The sequence below is a fragment of the Lontra canadensis genome, unplaced genomic scaffold (genome assembly GCF_010015895.1).
Source record: "Lontra canadensis isolate GAN:19392208 unplaced genomic scaffold, GSC_riverotter_1.0 scaffold10, whole genome shotgun sequence".
Classification (NCBI taxonomy): Eukaryota; Metazoa; Chordata; class Mammalia; order Carnivora; family Mustelidae; genus Lontra; species Lontra canadensis.
The window spans coordinates 4,853,759-4,877,666 of NW_022631004.1; the positions used below are offsets into that span (position 1 = coordinate 4,853,759).

The following is a 23,908-nucleotide window of genomic DNA, read 5'->3' on the forward strand; positions in this document are numbered from 1 at the left end:
TGAAAAGAACCAATAATATTATAATATCAATTCTAATACAATAGATAGACTTTTTAGTACTAACTATAACATATTTATGCTTTAGAAAAATGATGCCATGGTTGCTACTTTTTTTTTTTTTTTTTTTTTTTTAGAGAGAAGGAGAGAGAGAGCACACAAGCAGGCAGAGAAGCAGGCTCCCTGCTGAGCAAGGAGCCCAATGCGGGACTCGATCCCAGGACCCTGGGATCATGACCTGAGCCGAAGGCAGTGGCTTAACCCACTGAGCCACCCAGGCGTCCCATGGTTGCTACTTTTGCTTATATGGTTGCTACTGTTTGCTAATATGACCAGTTATTCAAAAACATTATTTATTATGTATCATTTTTCTACTGTGTCTTAGAATAAGATGGGAACCTTCAAGGAGTAGATGGTTGTGGACAAAGATGTATTAAAACAATAACAATGAGGTATGATAAGCATAATAATAAAATAATTATTTAAAATGGAAATAATGAATTCAGAGTCAAGTGGGAAAATTATTACTGCTTCCCCTGTTGACACCATGTATAAAGATATATCTCTGAAGATACATGATTCAGTGAAGACTGCTTTACTGTTTTTTCTCACTATTCACATGTAGATTAGTTTTGGTTTATGCCCATAACTACAACTTGCCCTTCTAAAAACTTAGTCATCCCAACTAATTTTTCAGAAGGAGCCATTTCTTTTATGCTAGTTCACAGGTTAATCATTCTACTGCCTTATTTCCCAGTCCTGGACTCTGGGGCAGTACATCTTCATATCTTTCTTTGTTTCTTAAGTAACTGCTCTCACCCATTCTTCTCATGTATCTAGTTCAATGGAGTTGTGATAGAGGTGAGCATTGGGTCTGAATTAGCAGTCACTCCCCTTACTAATAGATTCCAGTAAGGCTTATAGGATGGGAAATTCATTGCTTAGCTGAAATTACATGAAAATGTACTTTATTATATTGAAAATATACTTGATACATTGAGATAGTGATTCTAAAAATTTGAGTGACAAACACAGGTATTGTCTAGCTGTAATAGTTGACTATCTAATCTTTTTTTCATTGAACTTACTAGTTAACATTCTAGCATAGAGCATAAAATACTTTTTTTCCTGAAACTTATTGACATAGATTATGGACTGATGTCAATTTTGAAATGTTTCTGTGTATCCCAAGGATAAAAAAGAGATAGCTATAGCTAACATACAGAAAGGCCTTTTCATTCGTACTACTAAAAAACTTAAATCTTTGAATAAAGTTTTAAACATCTGTATTTTAGCCAAGACTCTCAGAAATAGGAATGGAGAATGGTTTCATTTGCTTTGTTCATGCATAGATGATGAAATTAATAGATCACAACTTTGGTTAATAGTACTTCAGAGAATATTGAAAATTATTTTTATTCAATTTTTTTGAAATCTGGTTAGAGGTTTGGTTGACTAGTTTTGCTTGCCAAATTCTTTCTTCACAGTTCAAATTAACATTGTAAACAAAATAGTAGGGAGAGTTGTTGAAATATTTGGGAAAATAAAGTCTTCAGGAGTACTTATAAACATACACATTCTCACTTAAAGGACAAACTAATAAAGATTATTATCAAATGGGATCCACAGAAGATGGGGATGTCAGGTGGTAGAAAGTCTTTTCAGTATATACTTTTTGATTATCATTTCCAGTTTTGAATCATGTAAATATTTTGCCTATTCAAAAATAAAACATGAATATATATACTTACATAAAAATATACATTTGTGAGCATCAGGTTTTCCCATAACTTCATCCCATAAAAGGAACTTTGTAACCATAAGGACATTCCTTTGAATATACAAAATTAATTTATTTTCTTCTTTAAATGCCCTAGATTTTGAGAGTGACCATGGTTTATTAAAGTTGGTCTTTGTCCTCAATTGAGAGGACTTAATTTGGAAAAGTTACTTCATTTAGAGAGAGGACATGATTTCAATTGAAGTCAAGATATACATTGTCCTCTAATAAGCTAGTTACCACTGAAAAATTTTAGAGAAAATTTCAGGTGTTCATTTTATAATTAGTTTCTTGATATAGCCCAGAATTGAGGCAGGTGGTGAATGAATTTGAGTGACAAACTTTTTTTTACTTTACTTTTTCTTTTTACTTTTTTTTTAAACTTTGCATTATTATTATTTTTTAAATATTTGAGTGCTCTGAATCTTCTAACAAAAGGGTTTATGGGTACATTCCTAACAGTTGGATTTTTTTTTTTCTAAAAAGAACTTTCCTTTGAAATAAGCTTATTGTTTATTTAGAAAACTAACTTTTTGCTGGGTACATGTACATAACTGTTTCTGAGGGTAAGAATTTAAGAGTCAGATTTTTTTAAAAAGATTATACAGAGAATGTAATTTCCAGAAGACCCAAGATATATATCTTCATAAAATTTTAGATTATCTTATTTCATTTATGTTTTAAATAAAAGACATTACACTGACTTAATGTCTTAGTTATAAAGGTAAACATATTCATTTTTAAAATTATGATAACTACTTTATATAGCATTTAAAATCATTTACCTAATGAAAGTCATTCGTTAACCATAGCAGAGAGTAGTAAAATGTAGTAAGTCCAAATAGTATTTCTTTTTTTCTGAGCAAACTTTTTAAGTACTTAAATAACTATAGGCACACAGTTTACTTGTAATAAAGAATGTTAATGGGGAGGGTAGGAGTTAATTAACTAGACCCTTAATAATGGGTCTTTCTAGTCCAAGGAATCTTAGAATTGCCTCTGAAGCTAGTTGTGTAGCAAGTTGCGAGATAAAATATCTAGATTTGTGAAGTAGTTGTTCTGAGAAAAAGGTTGCCTTCGGGCAAACTTTGGTATTTTTTTTTATTATGTAAAATGCTTTCTTAAAGATAGCAATATACCTTCCTCTCAAAATTATTTTGGAGGTAGAAGTCCAGTGCTTCTTGTTTACTCAAGATTTAATTCACAAATAAGGTTAAAACTCTCCAATGAGCCCAGTTTTTGCTTCTTTGGAGAAATGGAACCTTTTGGCCAAACTTTATACACTTAATACCAACCTGATAGTCTTAAAAATAAATTGTCATGATTACTAAGAATTGATGAAGTGTGTGGTAATTTTCTTGATATGTTTTTAAATGAGTGAAATGGAAAAACATAGGGAATATTTTCATTAAATGTTAATATAAGAAATATGCAAGTTGAAATATAACTTATTACATAATTTCTGCAAATGTTATGTGCTCCAAACTGGTCTACTTTATTGTAAATCCCCCCAAAGACTATTTAATTTCTCCCTTTGGGATTGTTCATTTTCTATCATCTAAGCTACTTGAAAAATGTGATCAGTCTGTGCCAGGACTGCAATAGGATAACAGTTAGTGGAAATAGCCTGCTTTGCTTCTGTTGGGAAGACTGTATGGAAAATATATTCCATTTTCAGAATGTTTCTGAAAGCACTTATTTGTGGAAAGGAGGCTTGCCATTTAAAACTCTGCCGAAATGCAGGTTTTCCAAAATACAAAATAATCTCCTGAAAGTTCGCAAGGGGAAGGGGGTTGTTGTGTGGGGGCGGTCTCATTCGCTGCCCACATCCTCCCTCTGTTCAGTGCGTTGTGTGCTTACGGGTTCCCTGGAGCGGATCACCATATAATTGATGTGCAGTCTGCATTGCTGAATCCTGGACTGCACCATTCTGTGTTCAAGGGAAGATGTAATCTGATCCCTCTGCTGCTGAGGGAGGAATCTGTTCAGTCAAGGCTTTGACAGGGCATAGTCTCCTCCAATAATCTTCTCGGTTCTCTCTCATTATTCCCTCGAGTTCTTCTCAGTCAAGCTGCATGTATGTATGTGTGTCCCGAGAAGCTGTTTGATACTGAGCTGCATTTGCCTTTACTGTGGAGTTTTGTTGCCGGTTCTGCTCCCTAATCTTCCCTTTCTGACGTGCCTGAGCATGTCCACATTAGAATCTGTGACATACCTACCTGAAAAAGGTTTATATTGTCAGAGACTGCCAAGCAGCCGGACACACGGGGGCACAGAATCACTGAAGGGGAAAAATACAGAAAATATGGGTTTCTACGGCACACTAAAAATGATTTTTTACAAAGTAAGTAATCTGTTTTCTTTCTGTGTTGTGTGATTGTGTGTGTATGTGCCTGCCTGAGAAGGAAAATCTGTATCATCAGAGATGGCTGCAGTATCCTCTAATTTTGGTGGGTGGCTGGATGGCTGGTATTCTGTTTTATAGCATGAATGTAAGCAAATAATGCAAAGACAACGTAAGCTGTAAACAGCTTTAAATTTAAAGTAAAATGAATATTTTAATCTGGAAATTTTTCACTAAAAATATATTTAGACTTTGGAAATGTGGCTCCGTTAAATGCTGACCTGGAAATAGTCTACCCTTAGTTGGCTTTTAGTGAATCTTCTGCCTTTAATTTTTCTATACCTTATATATATATATATTTCTTTTCTTTTTTCTTTAGCTGACTCTTTTAAAGTCTAGAATCACTAGAATATTTAGGACTTATATTTTAAAAGGTCGTATTTACTTTCTATGCCCCTTAAAAAATTGCAGAATTAATTTTTGGTTCTAAAGTCAGGATGTTGAGTAAACAATATAATATTTAAGAGACTTCTGTAGTCCTACAGAAAGTGCTTTATTTAGTAAAATATTCTGAAGATAAAAAATCCTTTCTAAATGGTTCCTTCAATATGTATTTTGGGCATTTTTATTCATTGAAGGGTTTCTAAGATGGAAATAAAGTTTGCTTTTGGTGGCAAATAGCATTTGCACCAATGTGTATTTACAAGATACCCAGGGAAGTTCTGAAAGCCAGTATTACAACTTAATTAGAATGAATATCAAAGTTTCTCATGTTAATTTTGAAAATAAGAATCTGTGGAAGTTATGGAAAAAACTAGATTTTTAAGGTGATCTGTACTGACTGACCTTCCTGATAGATACATTTGCGTGTATGTCTACGTGTCTATAATTTATATACATGGAAGCACGTGGCTTTCTATATATTAAAGCTTATATATTTATTTTTCCTTTTTACTAAAACTGTTTGGAGAAAGAAAATAATGGTTTTTGAGAAGAATCACTTTAAAACGATGTAATGAGTACAGAAACTTCCGAAGGGTTGAAATAAGACCAATTCCATTTCTTTCCAGTAGGTATTTCTTGAACTAAGGTAAAAATTGTGGATGAGCTTGTTGTACCCTTACTCTAGCCCCTGATACCATAAGATGGTCCCTATATTTTGGAAGACTTTTTCATGATGATAAAAACATAGTCTTTATTATCCAGAGTGTGGTTCAAAAATTTTTTGAGTCTCGTTCGTTCTTTTTAGTATTTATAATGTAGCATGCTGTGTTATGATGTTCCCCTGTGAGGCAGTAGGTAAGAAAAAAAGTCTGCTGCAAAGCAAGGGTTTTCACCTTATTAAAAAATGAGGATAGCTGTCTATCACTCATTGGGTCTCCCCCCCTTCCCCATAATTTTCAGTGGTACAGTAATTAATTAGAAGACACAAATCTTGAGGCGGTTGTTGAAGTAGAAAAAGTTGAATCTTAACCGATCTTATTTTCTAGTTTTATAATAGACCTATAGGTAGATGACCTCAGTTAACGGATGGTGAAATATAAAAAATAAATATTTCAATTTTGATGTTGACAAAATGCAATTCTGAATGTATTTATAGTATTACACATACATAGCATAATACTTAAAAACTGTATATGTTGGATATACCTTACGAAGATATTTAACTCATTCTTTTAAAATCTTCTTGTTGCTTTTCAAGTTAGAATATTTTGTCCTGAGTGAGCATCTGTCAGTGAAGTTATATTCTCTGTAAATATCAATTACTGGCTTTTTTTCCACCTTTATTATACCAACTCCAGACTTCTCTCCTGTTACAGATTTACTTTTTTACTCCCCTCATTACCCATATTCATTGCTTTTGCCTTATATAATTACTTTTCAAGATCATTTTATTTACATCGTTCTCTTTACACTTTTGTAATAACCTGTGTGTTTTAAATTTAATTACTGTTACTTCCATTCAGGTTTTGAAATTTTGAATTTTGTTGTCCCTTTTATCTTGAAAATATGTTTTTAAAGGAAAATGATGATCACTAAGAGAGACATGGTAAATATGGTTCTGTAATATGTGTATTAACATGACATTTTCCCTCATGTTGTTTCTTAAACTGGAAAATGTGAAAGGCATATCACTCTCAAGGACTAGGTATGATGAATATCAATTTTTAAATCAGCATATGCTATTCTTCTGGATAAAATATTGGAGAGGGGGAAATTCACCTTCCTAATCTTTAAAGAGTAAAACAAAGTAGAACTAGTAGAAGAAACCATGAAGCATTTATTTTCTACATACATTAACTATGCCTAAATAATGAAAATTTAGGCATATGAAAATTTAACAATTTTTTTCACTATTGCCAGTGCTAATGTTAAGATTTGATAGTTGGGACAGGTGATTTTTTTCTTAAATCTATCTCATTTGCTTTACCTTATAGATGAAAAGAAAATTAGACCATGGTTCTGAGGTCCGCTCTTTTTCTTTGGGAAAGAAACCATGCAAAGTCTCAGAATATACAAGGTAATATTAAGTATAATAATTGATTCTCTCATGATTTTTATTTCTTTAAAGAGGTGATGAATCCAAAAACATTTCTTCCAGTTTATTCTCAAAGAATTATAATGTCACTACTACTGTTGACTCTAACACATTTTGAGATCACTAAAAATCGAGAAATACATAATTTTAAGTAAGAAGAATGACAATCACTATAGCCTGTGTTTTCTTACTAATACTTTGAAATAAGACACAAGTGGAATTTCTGTTATGAACAAAATTTTTAAATCACAGATTTTAAGGAATTCTGAAAAGTAAATTCTAAAATGTGAATATGAGCAAATATATCTTGTTACTATAGCAACAGCTATTCTAGGATAGATATTTATATATGCAAAGTTGAAGATACATTTATTAGCAGGGAAATAAACCTCACAGTTACTAAATAAATCTTACTGTGTTAGAAATCCCCTTTTATTTGCTTGGTAGATCTTATGTTTTTAACACATACATTTCCACACCAGTGAAATAGTTTCCATAACAACTGCATACAATTGTAGTCTTGTTTTGTGCACCTTCCATCATTTTTGGATTTTGCATCAATATAAAACTTTTCCCTCTCTCATGCTAATTAGGCTAACTTAAGCACAATATCTATTACCCAGCCAATTAAAAATGGCTTTGGATGTCATTCAGAATGTGGTATTTTAAAATTTAAATGACAAAAGTATCTTCAGAGCTTTTTTTGCTTTTCTTTGGATAATTGTCACTTCAAATTACTTAATAAAAGTTAGCTCTAGAAGCAATAAGAACTTCGTGATGGTGACATTTTTTTTCCCTAAATATTTTGGTTTAAAGTTACGCTTATTATATAAGATGCAATAAAATTAACACTGCTCAGACTTAAGTTTCTGTGATTGGGCATTGTTAGAGATTGAATTTCTTTTTATCCCTAGAGTTTATATTTTTATTTCATTCAGTTGTAGACAGATTTTTTTCAAATGCTCTTCTGTGAAATTTAGAAATCATAATAATTAGTTTTATATGCAAAAAATGCAGAGATGATACAAAGAGAAAAATAAAACTATCTCCTGTTTATTCAAGAAATGCTTTCTGTGTGATTTCCCCATGTCGATTTGTCCCGTCCCCCTCTCTCTTACTTGCCCTTTGCCTTTTGGCAGTTTCACTGTGTTTGGGCACCTCCACCAGAGGGTGTGGAGTGATAAGAGAGACAAGTGAAACTCTTCACTTCATTTTTGCTTTTTTCTTCTAGTCTTGATAAGTATTTCTTAGATGAGAAAGTTGAGTTTAATGTTAAAAATGTACTATTTTTAATGTGTAGATTCCAGTCAGCCATATCATTTTGGCCTTTTATTAATATGGCTGATACCAGGACAAAGGTATTAAAATTTTCAGTTGTTTTTAAGGTCACTTGTAAATAAATACTGAATTTTTACTAGAGAACACATTTTAATAAAATTTTGCCTTTAGTTGCTTATTTTTTATATTGAGAAAGCACCTGAAAAGGTGCAGGTTCTGTTTTCAGCCGTTTAACACTTTTAACATAATCTTATCAAAGCAAACCAAACAGCATATTGGTTTCCATGTCTTTTTGGAGACTTTGTCAGTATATGTTTGGTGTTTTTTAATTTTTTTTGACAGATTTTCTAATAATAAGAATGAAACTGATTTTCCATCTTCTTTATTAGAAAATTTAAGTTATGATCACATTGTGTTTCATTTTGGAGAAGAAAATGAGCTTACCTTTGAAATTTGATAGACAGGAAGATAGATTTAATTGTTGTATTTTAGAGATTATCATAGATGTATAATGTTAAAAGATTTAAATATGGTAGATCTGTAGATTTTTCTGTAAAATCTGGTTACTAAGATAGATTTTTTAAACAAAATAATGAGATACGTTGGATAGTAAAGAATTGGGGAGTTGTTTCATTAGTAACTTATCAGGGCCAAATACTGAGCTATTAGGATATAATTTGTATGTTCTTTGGATTTAAAACACTTTATTATCATAGCTCAATAAATTGAAGATTATTTTACAAATGTAATTATGAATCTTCCTACACTTTTTTTTCAAAATGTTTCTAAAATAGAGATACTCAGTATTTACCTGAAGATTAAATGATTTAATTATTATTGAAATTAGAAAGTAAAGCTTAAGATATTAATAACTTAGTTATAACTATACTTGTTCTGCTATTAGTCATTTTTAGGAAAGTTGGACAGTTTTAGAGATAGATCATCTAGTCTTAACTCTTTCATTTTACTAGTGACAGAATTCAATTTCAGGGTTTTTTTTCCTTTAATGTCTCAGAGTTTAAATTATTGGATTAAAGTATTTAGATCATCTCATTTTATTTATTTTTACATATAACATAGTAAGTTTTCAATATTTAACTCTTTTGAGTAAATTTATGTCTAATCAAGGCTTGTTCTTGTCAAATGTCATCTAGGCTAAGCTTTATGAACAACAGTGGAAAGTTGGAGAGAAATAAATATTACAAATAATCCAGAACATATCTAGTGAAATGTCCAAAATATTTGAGCATACTGCTTCTACGTATGAATTTTTAAAAACATTAGTAAGCTTTATAGGTCTTTTTATTAGGGAAACTTAAACTTTTCTTTAAGTCACTAAGGAGTGGTCATAAGAGAGATGGGAACTGTATCTTCTAAGGATATATTTTAACATTACTTATATGTATCAACAAATTGCAGTTTTGCCATAGAGATTCTGTCATTTGGTTGCAGTTAGCATTGCTGGGATAATAACAGGTGGCTATGTAGGAGGCAGGAAACCTACTCTAAGAATAGCAGACTAGATTTTGTGTATCCTTGCTCTCTGGGAATAAGCAAATAAAAGTAATAATTTTATTGATGTTTGAAATAGGCCAGATCATATTCTTATTAAATTAAAGTCCATTATTGTTAATAAATGCTTATCTTTGTTTCCTCTCTTGTGGGTTTTTTTTTTTTTTTTTTTTGTAGTACCACTGGGCTTGTACCATGTTCAGCAACACCAACAACTTTTGGAGACCTGAGAGCAGCCAACGGCCAAGGGCAACAACGACGCCGAATTACATCTGTCCAACCACCTACAGGCCTCCAGGAATGGCTGAAAATGTTTCAGGTGATATGTCTAAACACAGTACTTGAAATGCTTCACTTAATTGCTGCAAAAAATAATGGATTTATTCCTCAGCCATGAGAAGGAACTGTTACATGCTACACCATGGATGAACCTTGAAAGCGTTATGTTAAGTGAAAGAAGCCAGACACGAAAGGCCACATATTGCATTATTATATTTACATGAAATATCCAGAACAGGCAAATCCATAAAGACAGAACATAGATTAGTAATTGCAATGAGATTGGTGAGGGGATATTGGGACTAACTGCTAATAAGTACAGGATCTCTTTTGGGGGTGATGGAACTATTCTGGAGTCATTAGTGATGATGGTTGCCCAGCAAGATAGGTGTGCTGGAAATCATTTAAGTGTACATTTTAAATGGTGAGTTTTATGTTATGTGAAGTGTTTGTCAATAAAAAAATGCTATTGAAAATAAGGGAGCTCATTTTAATTTTTAAGTGTATCAATTGAGAGAATCCAGTGCTTGTTTTGTATTAGCGTGCATTTGCATTTTTTACTGCTTTTTAGATAATAAGACCTTTCTTCCTTTTCTCCTTTATGTTTGGGTTTCTGGGGTTGCTGAATGTACTTGTTTTCTAAAATTTATTGCTTGGGGGTTTCCCAGGTGGCTCAGTTCGTTAAGCAGCCAATCCTTGGTTTTTGCTTAGGTCATGATCTCAGGGCCTGGGATTGAGTACCTTGTCAGTCTCCATGCTCAGCAGGGAGTCTGCTTGAGGATTCTGTCTCCTTCTCCCTTGGCCCCTCCCGTCACTCATGTGTGCACGGACACACTTTCTCAGATAAATAAATGTTTTTAAAAATAAATAAAATGTAGTGCTTGGAAATTAGACATTTAGGAGTAATGTAGGAACTCTGCTAATTAGTAGTCACAGGTGGTGACTTACCCATCACTGTTACCCTAGTAGTCTCCAAGAGTTGATACAGCTTCTTTTCATCTGTGTCATGCTTGTATGTGGCTTATTGTGTTAAAATTCTGATTACTGTATTTTACTGGCATGTAAAGTCTTTGAAAGTTTACCAGTAAGATTGGTTACAACCAAACCTCTGTTAGGAATTTTATAACTCATGATAGTGATAGTAAATTAATTTGTTTCTTCTTCCAATGAGATAATGCATATAAATCAAGTATTTAGCAAAATTGTTGACCTAGATTAAGCATTTGCTTAATTATTCTTTGTAAATACTAAATAATATAAATTATGTAAAGTGAAGCTATCTCTGATATTAGATGGCACTAATGTAAAAATGAGTATATTTCCTTATCTCCAGCTGCTTGATTGGTGGTATTTTATGAATGTATAAGGGAATAAAAATGCATAAGGGAAAAAGAAGATACTTTATTTGATATTTCAGATTTTTAAGGTGTCCATTGTGTAAATCCTTATATATTAAATTCCTGGGCAAAAACTAAATAAATGTCCTAATCTTTTTCTTCTATAGCTAGAAAACTCACTTGAATCAATGTTGCTTTTAAATGGGTTTTTAAATTTGTTTTCTGCCCTTCAGGTGATTTCAGAGAAACTAGGGTAACCTTTTTTTTCAGTTGGTAACTGAAAGGTTAGAGCAGTGGTTCTCAACAGGGGGCAGATTTTTCCCTCTGTTGAAACATTTCTGGTTGTTAAAACTGATGGGGTGGAGGGCAGGACACTGCTGGCATCTAGTGGGTAGGGGCAATGTAAAGGACAGCCTCTTGTAGCAAACTGTTCTCGGTACCAAAATGTCACCAGTGTGAGACTGAGAATCTGTGGGTTAGAGGAATGAAAGTTTGTGTATTATTCTTATTGTGATGTTATGAACAACTAAAATTACAAAGAATTTTTTTTCTGTTTTCATAGTCACAAAATGACTAAATTTACCTTTCCCCAAGGATTATTCCCTCTCCTCCTCCCAGTTCCTTTGCCTTAGGTTCCTGATTTTTAAAAACTTTTAATTAATTTTTTCCTATGCATGCACTCAATTTAAATTTTTTTTTTTTACCATATCCTTTTGATAAGAAATTTATCCAACAGTAAGAGGTCAAAATAGGACTCAGACATTCACACTTTTAAAGAAATACTTTAAAGATTTTTATCATCTTTGATTAAGCCAAGGAGATGGAAATGTAGATGTGTGTTGTCATGCTTACACATGTATACAGTGAGAGCAGCACAGCACTTGAGAGTAATGCAGAAGCTGATTTCATAGCATTTTTTAAAGACTTTATTTATTTATTTAGAGCATGCGCAGGAGAGGGGCAGAGGGAGAGTCAAAGTCAGGCCCCTTGCTGAGCAGGGAACCTAGACTCATACTTAGGGCTTGATCCCAGGACCCTTTGTGCTTTATTTTGCAGTGAGGGTATTTTAGGAAGGTCTTTGTATAATGCTTGCCTATTTAGCTAGCTCATGCTTTTTCTTTCTTTCTTTTCTTTTCTTTTTTTTTTTTTAAGATTTTATTTATTTATTTATTTATTTGAGAGCAAGAGAGAGCACAAGAAGCGGCAATGGCAGAGGGAGAAGAAGAAACAGGCTTCCCATCAAGCAGGGAGTCTGATGAAGGGCTTGACCCCAGGACCTTGGATCATGACCTGAGCTGAAAGCAGATGCTTAATGAACTGAGCCATCCAGGCATCCCTAACTCATACTTTTCTTGATGAAATGTCCACATGTTCCCACATACTCTGTGTCTCAAGTCTGAGAGACCATAGGTTTTTTAGAAACATTCTATCTTCAGAAATGTTTTTGTTTTAAAAAAATCATTTCTTAGAATTAGTAAGATTCATTAAACTAGAGAATATTAGGTTAGCTTTTGTTCTGTTTAAAAAAAAAAAGCCCATTTGATTGCTTTTCATATGACAAGTAGATGTAGTAAAGACAACTTGTTCTTAGCTAATAGGAATAATAGGTAGAATTATCCCTGCAGGTGTAGTACTATATGTATTTTTTCAGGTAAATATTCTGCGGCAAAGAAATCTACTAACAACAAAAGGCCAACTAGACAGGTATATCAGGACCTTAATCCTTTGAGTACTATATCCATCTCTGACCCAGGGCCTCATTGTTGGGCATTGCCCTTTATTTTCAGGGCTGGCACCAAAGGAACTAGAGATGAATCACTTGCCTCAGAGCTTACAATGCTTTCATGCCTAACATGTAGAGAGATATAATTTCATAGTAAAGTGGGGGAGTCATGAGTTGACCTATGTGCTATGTTGAGGGATAATTAAACTGGCATGATTTCTACAGAGGTGCTGTGGGGGTATTTAATGAGGACTTTTCTGTTGCATAACAAGCAAAATGGGAGCGCTTGTCCCCTTACTGTTCTGCTATTGCTCCTAAGGCAGTGATACAGCATTGTTTCGGTCCAGCTCCATCTATTCTGACAGAGTACTCTGTACTCAATTTATAAATTGAATGAGAACAAATGATACACCATTTTGGATAATGGGAAATTGAAACAAAATACCACTGCAATATAGAAGTGGAAATTCAAAACAAAACAAAAAAAACCAGAAATCTTGTACTGTGGAAATATTTAGTAGCCATGGATCCTGCTTTTTTTGGCAGCCAGATTGATGTTTCAGGTTGTTAATTTCGGGGCAGAGGATTGGTCATTTGTTTGCTTGTGCATTTGGGTGTTAATATATGGGTTTGTTACTTGAAAATCTTAGAGTAAGTAAAGGCACCAGTAACATTAGTATTATCTTACGTTGAAATTATATTTAGAGGTATCCTGTTACAATGAGAAACACATATAACTTAGAAGAAAAAGATCTTAGTAAAAATTTTAGCTTTGCTTCCTAATACTAGGGAATTTTGGTGGTATTATATAATCACTCTTGCCTTATTTTAATCCTCTGTAAAACTAAAAAGTTGTCAAACAGGAGACAACATATAAATGTGCTTAAAGCTACATTTGGAAGTATAGTAGAGATTCAATAAATACTAGTTTCCTCTCTTGGTCAAGAAATAGACTTTGCAAGCCTTAGTTTTTCTGAGGTCTAAAAAGGGGCTTTTAAAAACAGCTTCATACAAATGTTACTAGCTTAACATTATTAACATTATTTTAATCAAAACAAATTTGCATTACATTAAAACTGTGAAAGTACTTTGAAAATACTTGCACCCAAAATATTTTTTAAATGATAAAGTAGAAAATACCTTGTGTGTTTTGAAATTAGAAGTGAAATAAAAATACTCTCTTAAAAGATTTAATTAAATTCCATGTTAACGCTTAGAAATTGTACATGTTCTCTAGCTTATTTTATTTTGGTCTTTTTTATTTGCTAGTCAACAAAATATTAAAACAGGATAATGCCAAAAGAAAATGAATTTAGTATTACTTTGCAATTGTATTTGAGACAGTATGAGCAAGAAACCTTGTATGAGGAAGAGTTTTAAAAAAAGTCTTAAGAAGTGAGTTCTTGACTATGTGAAATTCAGGCACAGTACTGCCCAAAGTCATAAAATGTTTGTGTGAATGGGTTATAGGGATCGTCCAAAGTAGTAACGACTACTGGTTTATTAATCACTTGCATCAGTACTGGATGAGTTGTTTATTTAAAACAAAATATCCTCAGCCCCACCTTGACCACTGAATCAGATTCTCTAATGGCGAGTCATAGGACTCTGATCCTTAACACTCCCCAACCAGCATCTGGGTGACCCTGGCCTTGACCAAGCCCCTTATTAAACAGGTGGGGTCTCTGAGATTAATTAAGGGACTTTCATATGGTTGCATAGTGAATTTACTGGTGAAACCCAAGCTTCTGATTACAGTTCGGTGTTCCTTATATTCTTTTCTCCTACCTGTATTTTCTAATTATCTGAAATAAAATAGCACTTACATGGAGAGTTTTCAAGTTTGCATTTGCAATTTTGCCCACAAAGCAAGCTTTGTTTCTCTTGATCTTCTTCGAATTTGGAATGTTTTTCCTATCCCCTTAAATATGTTCTCAGATAACTTTACTATGAAAAACCAAAGGTAGATGCTTTTATCCAGGACAACTGATTTTTAGAACAGAAATAAAAACATTATCAGAATTACGCAGCACTTTTGCAGATAAAGAAACTAAGGCCCACAGAGGTTAAACTGTAGTCTAATTAGTGGCAGTATGTTCTCCAGAAGTTGGGTTTTCTGAGCCCCAATTCAGTGCTCTTTCCACTATTCCTCATTAAAGGTTGGTGTGGGTTGTTGTTACTTGTTTTAATATAGTCATTAAATGCTAGGTTTTCAAGTTAATACATACTTTTTGCTGGTAAATCATGTATGTATATAAAATTTGGAACTTGGAACCAGTCTTGGAACCAGACTAAACAAGTAAGTTCTAGTAATACTGTCAAATATAAATACTAGAAATACTCTCTGGAGAGAATTTTGAGATTGTGGTGGTGTGGTATTTCCTGATTCTTTGGGGATTCATTTATTTATTCAGCAAATCATTACTGAGCTCCTGTCAGGTGCTAGGTTCTACTTTGGATTTGGGACACAGTAGTACACAAGACAGACCAAAACCCTTTTTTTCACAGAACTTATAGTCAGGAGGGGAGTGGAATGGGGAGGAGAGTGTTGGAACTGGTTTGCAATTTTAGAAAGGTTGTCCAGAGTAGGTCTCAGAAGGAAGGAAGGAAGCAAGCCATGTGGATATCAAGGGCAAGAATGTTGTAGGAGTAGCACGTTAAAAGGCTCTGAAGCAGAGAATGCTTGATGTGTTTATGGCTAAAGCGAGGAAACAAGAGGGGTAGGAGTAGGAAATTAGAACCTTGTAGGCCAACCTGAAGATTTTGGTTTTTGCTTTGAAGTGGGAAGCCAGTAGAGGGTTTTAAGTAGAATATCGCTGTTTTGTGGAGAACAGAATGAGGAGGGCAAAAGTGGGAAGCTGAGAGACTGAGTAAGAGGTTATAGGAATAATCCAGGTGAGAGATAAAAGTAACTAGACGAATGTAGTTAATGGTCAGATTCTGATATATTTTGAAGTTTAAGACTTTTAAATTTGTTAAATAAAATCTTAAAAAAAAAAAAAGACTTTTAAATTTGTTGATGGACCGGTACCATCTAACAGTGGTGAGAATGGGAGAGTCAGGGATGACTCCAGTGTTTTTGGCCTGAGCAACTAATAGAATGGAGTTACATTTTACTGAAATAGGGAGGATTGTGGATGTGCATATGTGAAGAGAAGGATCATGGAAATGCTGTTTCTATTACATATCTTAGAATACATATCGAGTAAACAATTTTATATAGTGGTCTGGAGTTAAGGAAGAAATCCAGGCTGGAGAGAGGAAAGTATCTGTATGGCTCATACCCTTGTTTGAACCATCAAAGAGATGTGATTTTAATGAGCAATGAGACTGTTGAATATATGTGCTTGTGGAAACAGTCTCATTTACCATCTAGTTTACAGCCTATGTTGCTCATCCTTGTCTGTGGTGTACTTTTCAATAAAATGTCACAAAGTACCCTCTGCTGAATGTATATATAATTTAAATCAAGGTATGCTTTTTTTTATTTGACTTGTTAAACCCCAACTAGTGTTTATTTTTATTTTTTTAAAGTTTGTTTGTTTGTTTGTTTTAATTTATTTGACAAGTAGGTAGAGAACACAAGTAGGCAGAGCAGCTGGAAGAGGGAGAAGCAGGCTCTCTGCTGAGCAGGGAGCCCGATGCAGTGTTTGATCCCAGGACCCTGGGATCATGACCTGAGCTGAAGGCAGCCTCATAACCGACTGAGCCACTCACGTGCCCCCAAATAGTGTTTAAAACAAAAACATTGTTGGGGTGCCTGGGTGGCTCAGTCGATTAAGTATCTGCCTTCAGCTCAGGTCGGGATTTCAGGGTTCTAGAATCAAGTCCCACATCAGGCTCCCTGATCAGCGGGGAACCTGTTTCTCCTTCTCCAGTGAGAAGTACGTAAAAAATATTTTACCCTGCTTGTTGCTTCCTCTCTCTCTCTCTCTCTCTCTCTCTCAAATAAATAAATAAAATCTTAAAAAATCATTTATGCAGGCATAGTTTTTGTCATGGACTTTTCCTTAAGTATATAGAAATTTATATAGAAATTTCTGACATAGTTTTTAGTGTTTAAAGTAGGAATCAGCTATTTGTCTTCTGTTCTTTTTTCATTCTACACCCTATCTCCTAAAATCCTTGATGAAAGATGCACTTATATATCATGTATTGATAATGTTTTTCTATTCCTTTCTTTCTTAAGAAAACAGTAACAGTACATTAATTGAAAAAAGGAAACATCAAATATGTATATTACCTTAAAGTAGAAATATTCATAGTAGCTATTAATGTCATTAATCTATGTAAAGTATATAGAGTAGTAATATGTCAAAAGATTTTCACTTTTCACTGTAAAAGATTACCTACAATATCCTTATTTTCATATTAAAATTTAGCCATAAACACTTCCAAAAACTATTTCTAGGGCAGGCATTCATATATGCAAAGGGGTTTAAAAAGTTTGCATTAGGGGCTCCTGGATGGCTGAGTCAGTTAAGCGTATGCCTTCAGCTCAGGTCATGATCCCAGAGTCCCCAGATCATGTCCCACATCAGGCTCCCTGCTCAGCTGGGAGTCAGCATCTTCCTCTGACCACCCCCCTCCTGCTTTTTCTCTCTCTTGCTCTGTCTCAAATAAGTAAATGAAATCTTTAAAAAATTATTATGCTATAGAGTTACTTAAAGCTGCATTTTAATCTAGTTAGCATAAGTTGTCCATCACCCACATTGGCATGTCCGTATAGTAGTGTCCATGAATCCTTATATAGATGCAGAGGCACAACATGTTATAAAAGCCCACCTCCAGTCCTGAGAGGAATGTAAATCAGTAAATCAGAGTTTATAGTATTAATACTAAATGATCAGAGATGAGTGCTCTGATCATACACTTAACATCACAGTGTAAGTTTTGTCAGAGATAAATTCTGAACCAGGATTTGAAGCTGTGTGAGGAAAACTGAACAAGACGATCAAACTTTAAATTAACTGCTTTTAATTGGTCATGTGTATGCAGATACATGCATATGAGTATTTTTTATTTCTGTGTGTCAGTCCTCACCCTAACTGAAAAGGGTGAATGTTCTAGGTGCGTGTATATGTAGAAATGAAAGAATATGATTTATTAGAGCCTGGGTTTCCTTATATTTGGGGGTAAAATGCGAATGTTTCCCAGGGTTTTTTGATTAAATAAGGTAATATTTGTGGTAAGTACTATGGGAGGAATATGGCTGAAATGTTTGATAGTATTAACATAATCTACACTTTATGATAGAAAAGAAGAAATGAAATTCATTGTAGATTTTAAGGGGGTAAAATATTTTTTACGTACTTTTAAAAAGTATTCTAAATAAGGCTTCCTGTATCCTCACTATATCTCAGTTTTCGGTTGTTATCTATTTCACATGTTATAAGATCCAGGTGCCTAATTTGAGCAAGAAATGGAATGTTAAAATCCAGATCCTTCTAGCTCCAAACCCCACCTATTGTTCTCTCTTAACCTGCTTCCAAAATGGACATAATAATTCACAAATGTACCTAAATCATCCTACTCAAGGATGTTCTTTCACTTAAATATCACAAGGCTATTTAAATGTTTTATGTGGGGGCGCCTGGGTGGCTCAGTCAGTTAAGCGTCTGCCTTCAGCTCAGGTCATGATTCCAGGGTCCTGGATTGAGCCCCACATTGGACTCCCTGCTGAGCAGGGAGTCTACTTCTCCCTCTGCCTGCTGCTCCCCCTGCTTGTGCATACTCTCTTTCTCTTTCTGGCAAATACATAAATAAAATTTTTAAAGAAAAATAAAGTAAATGTTTTACATCATTATTGTGGGGGGGGAGTTCTAACATTTTAAATTATTCACATAGCTTTTTAATTTTTCCTCTTAAGAATCATGGCTCTTCTGTGCAGATGATCCTCACTGGCAAAAAAAAAAAAGACGTTTTAAATAATCCCCTAGTCTAGTTTAAAGTAGCTCATATTTTTTAAAGTATTAGGATGTGTTTTTGTTTTTCCATAATGTAGTGCTTTGTTTCTGATTCTTTTGTTCATACTCTAATTTTATTACTAAGTTAGTTACTGTTTTATATTTTTGCTACTTTTTATCTGAAATTATTTTCACATAATAAATCAAAGCTCTTTTATTTTGTGGAAGGCACTTGTCAGATGTGCAGTATATCCAGTTATTAATTTTTCTCTAAATGATGCTGCCAGTTTCTTAACTCTCAGATGAGTGCCTCATTAACACTATCAAAAATTTTATGGTGCCCACTAGAAAGAATACAGAGAAAGGAAGATCATCTTTCAAAATACCCTATTTACTCAGTAGCCAAATTGATGTTTCCAGATAAAACTTTGGTTTCTCAGCCAATATCTTGATGGTACATGAACATATCATATTTGTAATAAATAACGTAGTGCAAAAATATTTGTCAAAACCATGGCTTTTTTAAATTAAAAAAAATAAAGGTAGCTAGTAAATTTGATGAGACTAATTGATTATCACATCAATGACTTCTGGAGAAAATTTCGCTATAAGTAGCCACCTTTTATGTTATGTGTAAATGTGGTTTTCCTTTATGAGCTTGTAATTTGAGATATCTATTAAAGTAATAAAAATTTCTGCTTCCCTTTTCATAGAGCTGGAGCGGACCAGAGAAATTGCTTGCTTTAGATGAGCTTATTGATAGTTGTGAACCAACCCAAGTAAAACATATGATGCAAGTGATAGAACCCCAGTTTCAGCGAGACTTCATTTCCTTGCTTCCTAAAGAGGTAAGGGTTATCAATTACAGTCTTCATTGGGTGTTATTTGAAACTATAACTCAACAGCAACCATCTTTAAACATGGTCATGCTAATTATGATATTCAGTATTTTCGGTTTGACACTCTTAGTGTTAAAGAGAGTTGTAAATGATAAGCTGCCATGACTTAATAATATCATTTTCAGATTAAAGTATATTTATGGACTTATTAGGTGACTAATTTCCACCACTGCAGTAAGTCATATATGAGACTAAGCTATTGAGTTCCATTAATTTGATTATTTCTTTATCTCGATTTTTTCCCCCAGGCTATTTAAAGTCCAGCCTTTAGTTGTCATGGTACATTTATTATATATAGTAGTAGATTTTTTTAGAAATTCTGATTTTATTAAAACAGCAGTGTTTTTTTTTCTTATTTTGTTGTTTATTTATCCAAAGTCCCTAATAGTCCTTAACAGTTTTGTGATTCTATAAATTATAGTTCTGTTAACTTACATTGTGTAATTGTTTTGAAAAATACGGAATTTCACGTGTATATCTTTTTCTACTGATCATTCCTTTTCTTGCCCCCATCTTTCTCTCTCTCTCTCTCTCTCTCTCACACACACACACACACACACACACACACAATCATAGATTTCCTGCATTGATTATATCCTTATAGCATTTCTTTTGGAATCATTTATGCTCATTTGTTTTTTAGCTTAGATGTAGTTCTTTTACTGATGTTATATGCTTCACAGTTTCATTTCTGTCTGCAAACAAATAATGTAAAATTAAATAATCAATGTCACCCTGGTTTATATTTTCACAAATTATATATGTGCCACTAATCATATATCAGCTAAGAAGACAATATATTAAACAGTAACATACCACTGAAAATGATCTGGAAACTTCAAATATGAAAGGAGTCAACTCTTAGATAACCATTCTAAATATCCTATGGATATTAAACATCGTCTCAAAAATAATTTCACATCAGATATGAGTAAAATAGTTTTATCATATTTAATGTATGAAACTAAGCATTACTCCAGGAAAAAAAACAAACTAAAATGTTACTGCTTTGGAATGATTTTTTACAATGGTTAAAAAAAAAAGTTGCATTGTCCTAGAAAGAATTTTTTATTCTTGCTGGCTCATTCTAAAACTGAACCCTTTGAATGGAATTGGCTTAGAAAATGATATAAACTCTCTTTGCTTCCAGAAGAACATTCATAGTAGGTAGCACTTTCATAAGTATTTGACTGAAAGTGAAGTTAGTCACCTCTGATATTATTATGGTATATATATCATGGTTTCCTTGGCTGTCCTCCTTATTTTAGAAGGTAGTATTTTTTTAATATACAGACTTCTGCATAGTCTCATTTGTCCCCTTATCTCTATGAGTGGTGATTATTTTGTTTTACTTTATTTGTATTTGCATAGTAACTTTTGAACACTCAAAAATGTGATTCAAAGTCAGGAGAATATGAAATATTTTTAAGAGTCTAAGAATTACGCACAAATTATTGATAACTGATGTAAATGTAATAAAGATTTTTTTGGATTAACTCTCCTTTTAAAGATTGCCTGAGGAAATAGAAGGAAGCGTAGATAGAAGAATGAGAGAGGGCTCTGACTCTGCAGATCATCTGTGTTTTCCTTTTTTTCAACTAGTAGGAAGCATTTCCTATTTTGAAAAAAGCTTTTTTTTATATGTGGAGAAATAATGGTATAGGTCTAAATCTTTGAGGAAACTATTATCTTATTAGAGACTATGTACTATTATTATTATTTAAAACAATACCTTCATGTCAGGAAATGAACTTAAAATAATTTTCATATAATTCCTTTCAACAGATCTCAAAGCTCTTTACCAACACATATTAATCTCAAAACCTTGAAAAAATCTCACTAGTCTCACATGGGAGGCTTGTGATAAACAGCATTATCCTTATTTTGTAAGTAAATACCAAGAAAAGCATAGTGATATAGTAGATGGCCTAGAGTAAAACTTAAATTCTTAACATAGGATCAGTCAACATTTTCTTTATTCTTTTCCCTCCCTCTTTCAACTTAGTTCAATCCATGGAAATATAGCAGTTCTGGGCAAGTATTATCTACCTCTCAAGTATAACATGTTGGTCTCTAATGTAGGTTATGTAAGAGAAGAACAAAAAAAGAGCGACTCACACTGAAATTTCAAGTTTGGTCAAAGAAAAGTTAATTTTATGAAGCAGATTTTCAACTTAAGAGCTTCTGTCTAGTGGAAGTCCTTAGGAGGAATTACTATCTAGATTTTACCTTTAGGACAAATGAATAGAAAACTGCATTAGCCAGACCATTTTAGTTGGCTGGAGGAAACATGTAATTCCCTGCTTTGGTGTTCTAAGGATGTAGTTCAGGACAGTGCCCATTCTCTGGCCCCTGTAAGGAGCCCCGCTTGACAAAACCTTGCTTCCTTTGAGGATCTGGTATACTTCTTCCATAATAAACACTAAGAATTGTGTAACTAATTACCATTCCCTTTTTGCTTGGCAGTTTAATTAAAAAACCATGTAAGATACTGTTGCCAGTATATTTGTATTCTACTTTCCCCTGGTTTAAACCTCCTTTTCTGATTTATATTTTTACTGGTTCTGATTTTCTTATTCATATTTTTTATTTTGCTGTGTGTGTTTTCTGAAATACTTAGATGTCTTGAATAGAACTGATTAGATTTAAATAGAATAAGTTGAAGTTCATGGTTGAGTTAGGTTCTTTGCTATTTTAAAGGAAAGTGTGCCAGTTACCTGTGGGGTTAACTCTTCAACATTCTTTAGCGCCTAAGTATTTCTTTACTCTTTAAAGCAGACAGACCCTAGACTAGGTGATCTCACAGTCACCGGTAATGAAGGATATTGTAACTGATGATTTGGGATGTACCTTTGAAATCTAAGGTGCTCTGGATTTGTTTTCTAACCTTTAAGATCCAGTGACTGTTTCTGTGAATTACGTGATTTCTACTTCAGCTGGATAACTAAGCAAAGAAGAGCCTTTTTCATGTGAACATATTAAATATCTTGGGCACTAAATAGCATCTCTTTTCCACCAGTATAACTTTGTGCCTGATAATTTTTATGTTAAATATCAATTTCACATAGAAGAAAAAGAATATGGTGCTTTCCCATTACTGGTATACTGACACTGAGGGAACTTGTCTGGGCTTTGATAGATTGAATAATTTCAAAATTAAGTGACTTATGGAGTATCCAGTAAAGAAGTACAGTGTTGAGATATATATGTGTTTGTGTACTTGTATATGTGTATACATACACACATATACGTAGCTTGTTGAATATATAGTCATGCCTTTTTATTTAAAATGATTCCGACTAAATGGGGTTCTCTGATAGACCAAAACTGATTATTCCACAGAAATATTTTTACTGTCAAATAGTAGTAGTAGTATTAAATTGAATACTGACTGGTTGGAGTACTTTCTATATGAAATGTACTCAATTAATATGTGATTAATGATGAACTCTCTATATGCAAAGTTCTTGGGTAAGCACAATTTATGTCATGTAATTACTGTTTAGTATCAGAAAACAATTCGAACTGTGCTTTTACTCCCCATATGGCCTTTAGCCATTTGAATGATAGTTTGTTTTAATACTTATAATTTAATTTCTGTGAAAACTAAACTTTATTGCTGTGTTTAGCTCATTTTAATTCTAATATTGTAACTTAAATTTTTATGTGATTAGTGAGGCTAATTGGATAAGCATGCTCAGAAGCTATTATTCCCTTCTTTCTTCTTTCTTCTGCCCTTATTTACTTGAATTGACTATACATGCTGAAAAAAAAGTTGATGGTTTGGAAATATTGGAAACAAAATTTAAAATCAGTGATGTACTAAAGAGCTAGTTCAAACCTACAAAAATCTATCTGGCCCATCAAGAAAATCCCCATAAACAATGTAAAGTAATTAGAACCTAATTACTTTTATATGCCTGTGGAGCAAGTTATTAATTGTTGGTAAAGGATATAAATGTTTGAAAAGTTCATCATTGTGATAATAAATACTTTTTGTGGTGAAGAACCATTAATTATCTCTATCAGGAGTGATCTGAAATCATATCACACAGAATATCTAGAAATCTCTTTTTTTTTGGAAAGATTTTATTTATTTATTTGACAGACAAAGGTCACAAGTAGGCAAAGAGGCAGGCAAAGAGAGAGGGAGGAAGCAGGCTTCCCACCAAGCAGAGAGCCTGACGCGGGGCTTGATTCCAGGACACTGAGACCATGACCCGAGCTAAAGACAGAGGCTTTAACCCACTGAGCCACCTAGGTGCTCCAAAATCTCGTTTCTTAATTTAAGTCCTGTCTTGAGTGAATTTACTT

General features: G+C 33.3%; 1 protein-coding gene across 5 annotated transcripts in view; it reads left to right on the forward strand.

Moving 5' to 3' along the window:
• Positions 1 to 23,908, forward strand: part of FBXW7 (F-box and WD repeat domain containing 7) — a 228,522-nt gene that overhangs the window by 191,588 nt on the left and 13,026 nt on the right. For 4 of the 5 annotated variants that reach the window (XM_032855516.1, XM_032855518.1, XM_032855517.1 and 1 more), the window contains 3 exons: positions 6,560 to 6,642; positions 9,628 to 9,769; positions 19,409 to 19,543. In XM_032855516.1, coding sequence (XP_032711407.1) covers positions 6,560 to 6,642; positions 9,628 to 9,769; positions 19,409 to 19,543 — 360 coding nt within the window. Of the gene's footprint in view, positions 1 to 3,700; positions 4,122 to 6,559; positions 6,643 to 9,627; positions 9,770 to 19,408; positions 19,544 to 23,908 lie in introns of those variants that run through there. The other variant, XM_032855519.1, reaches the window with a different exon arrangement.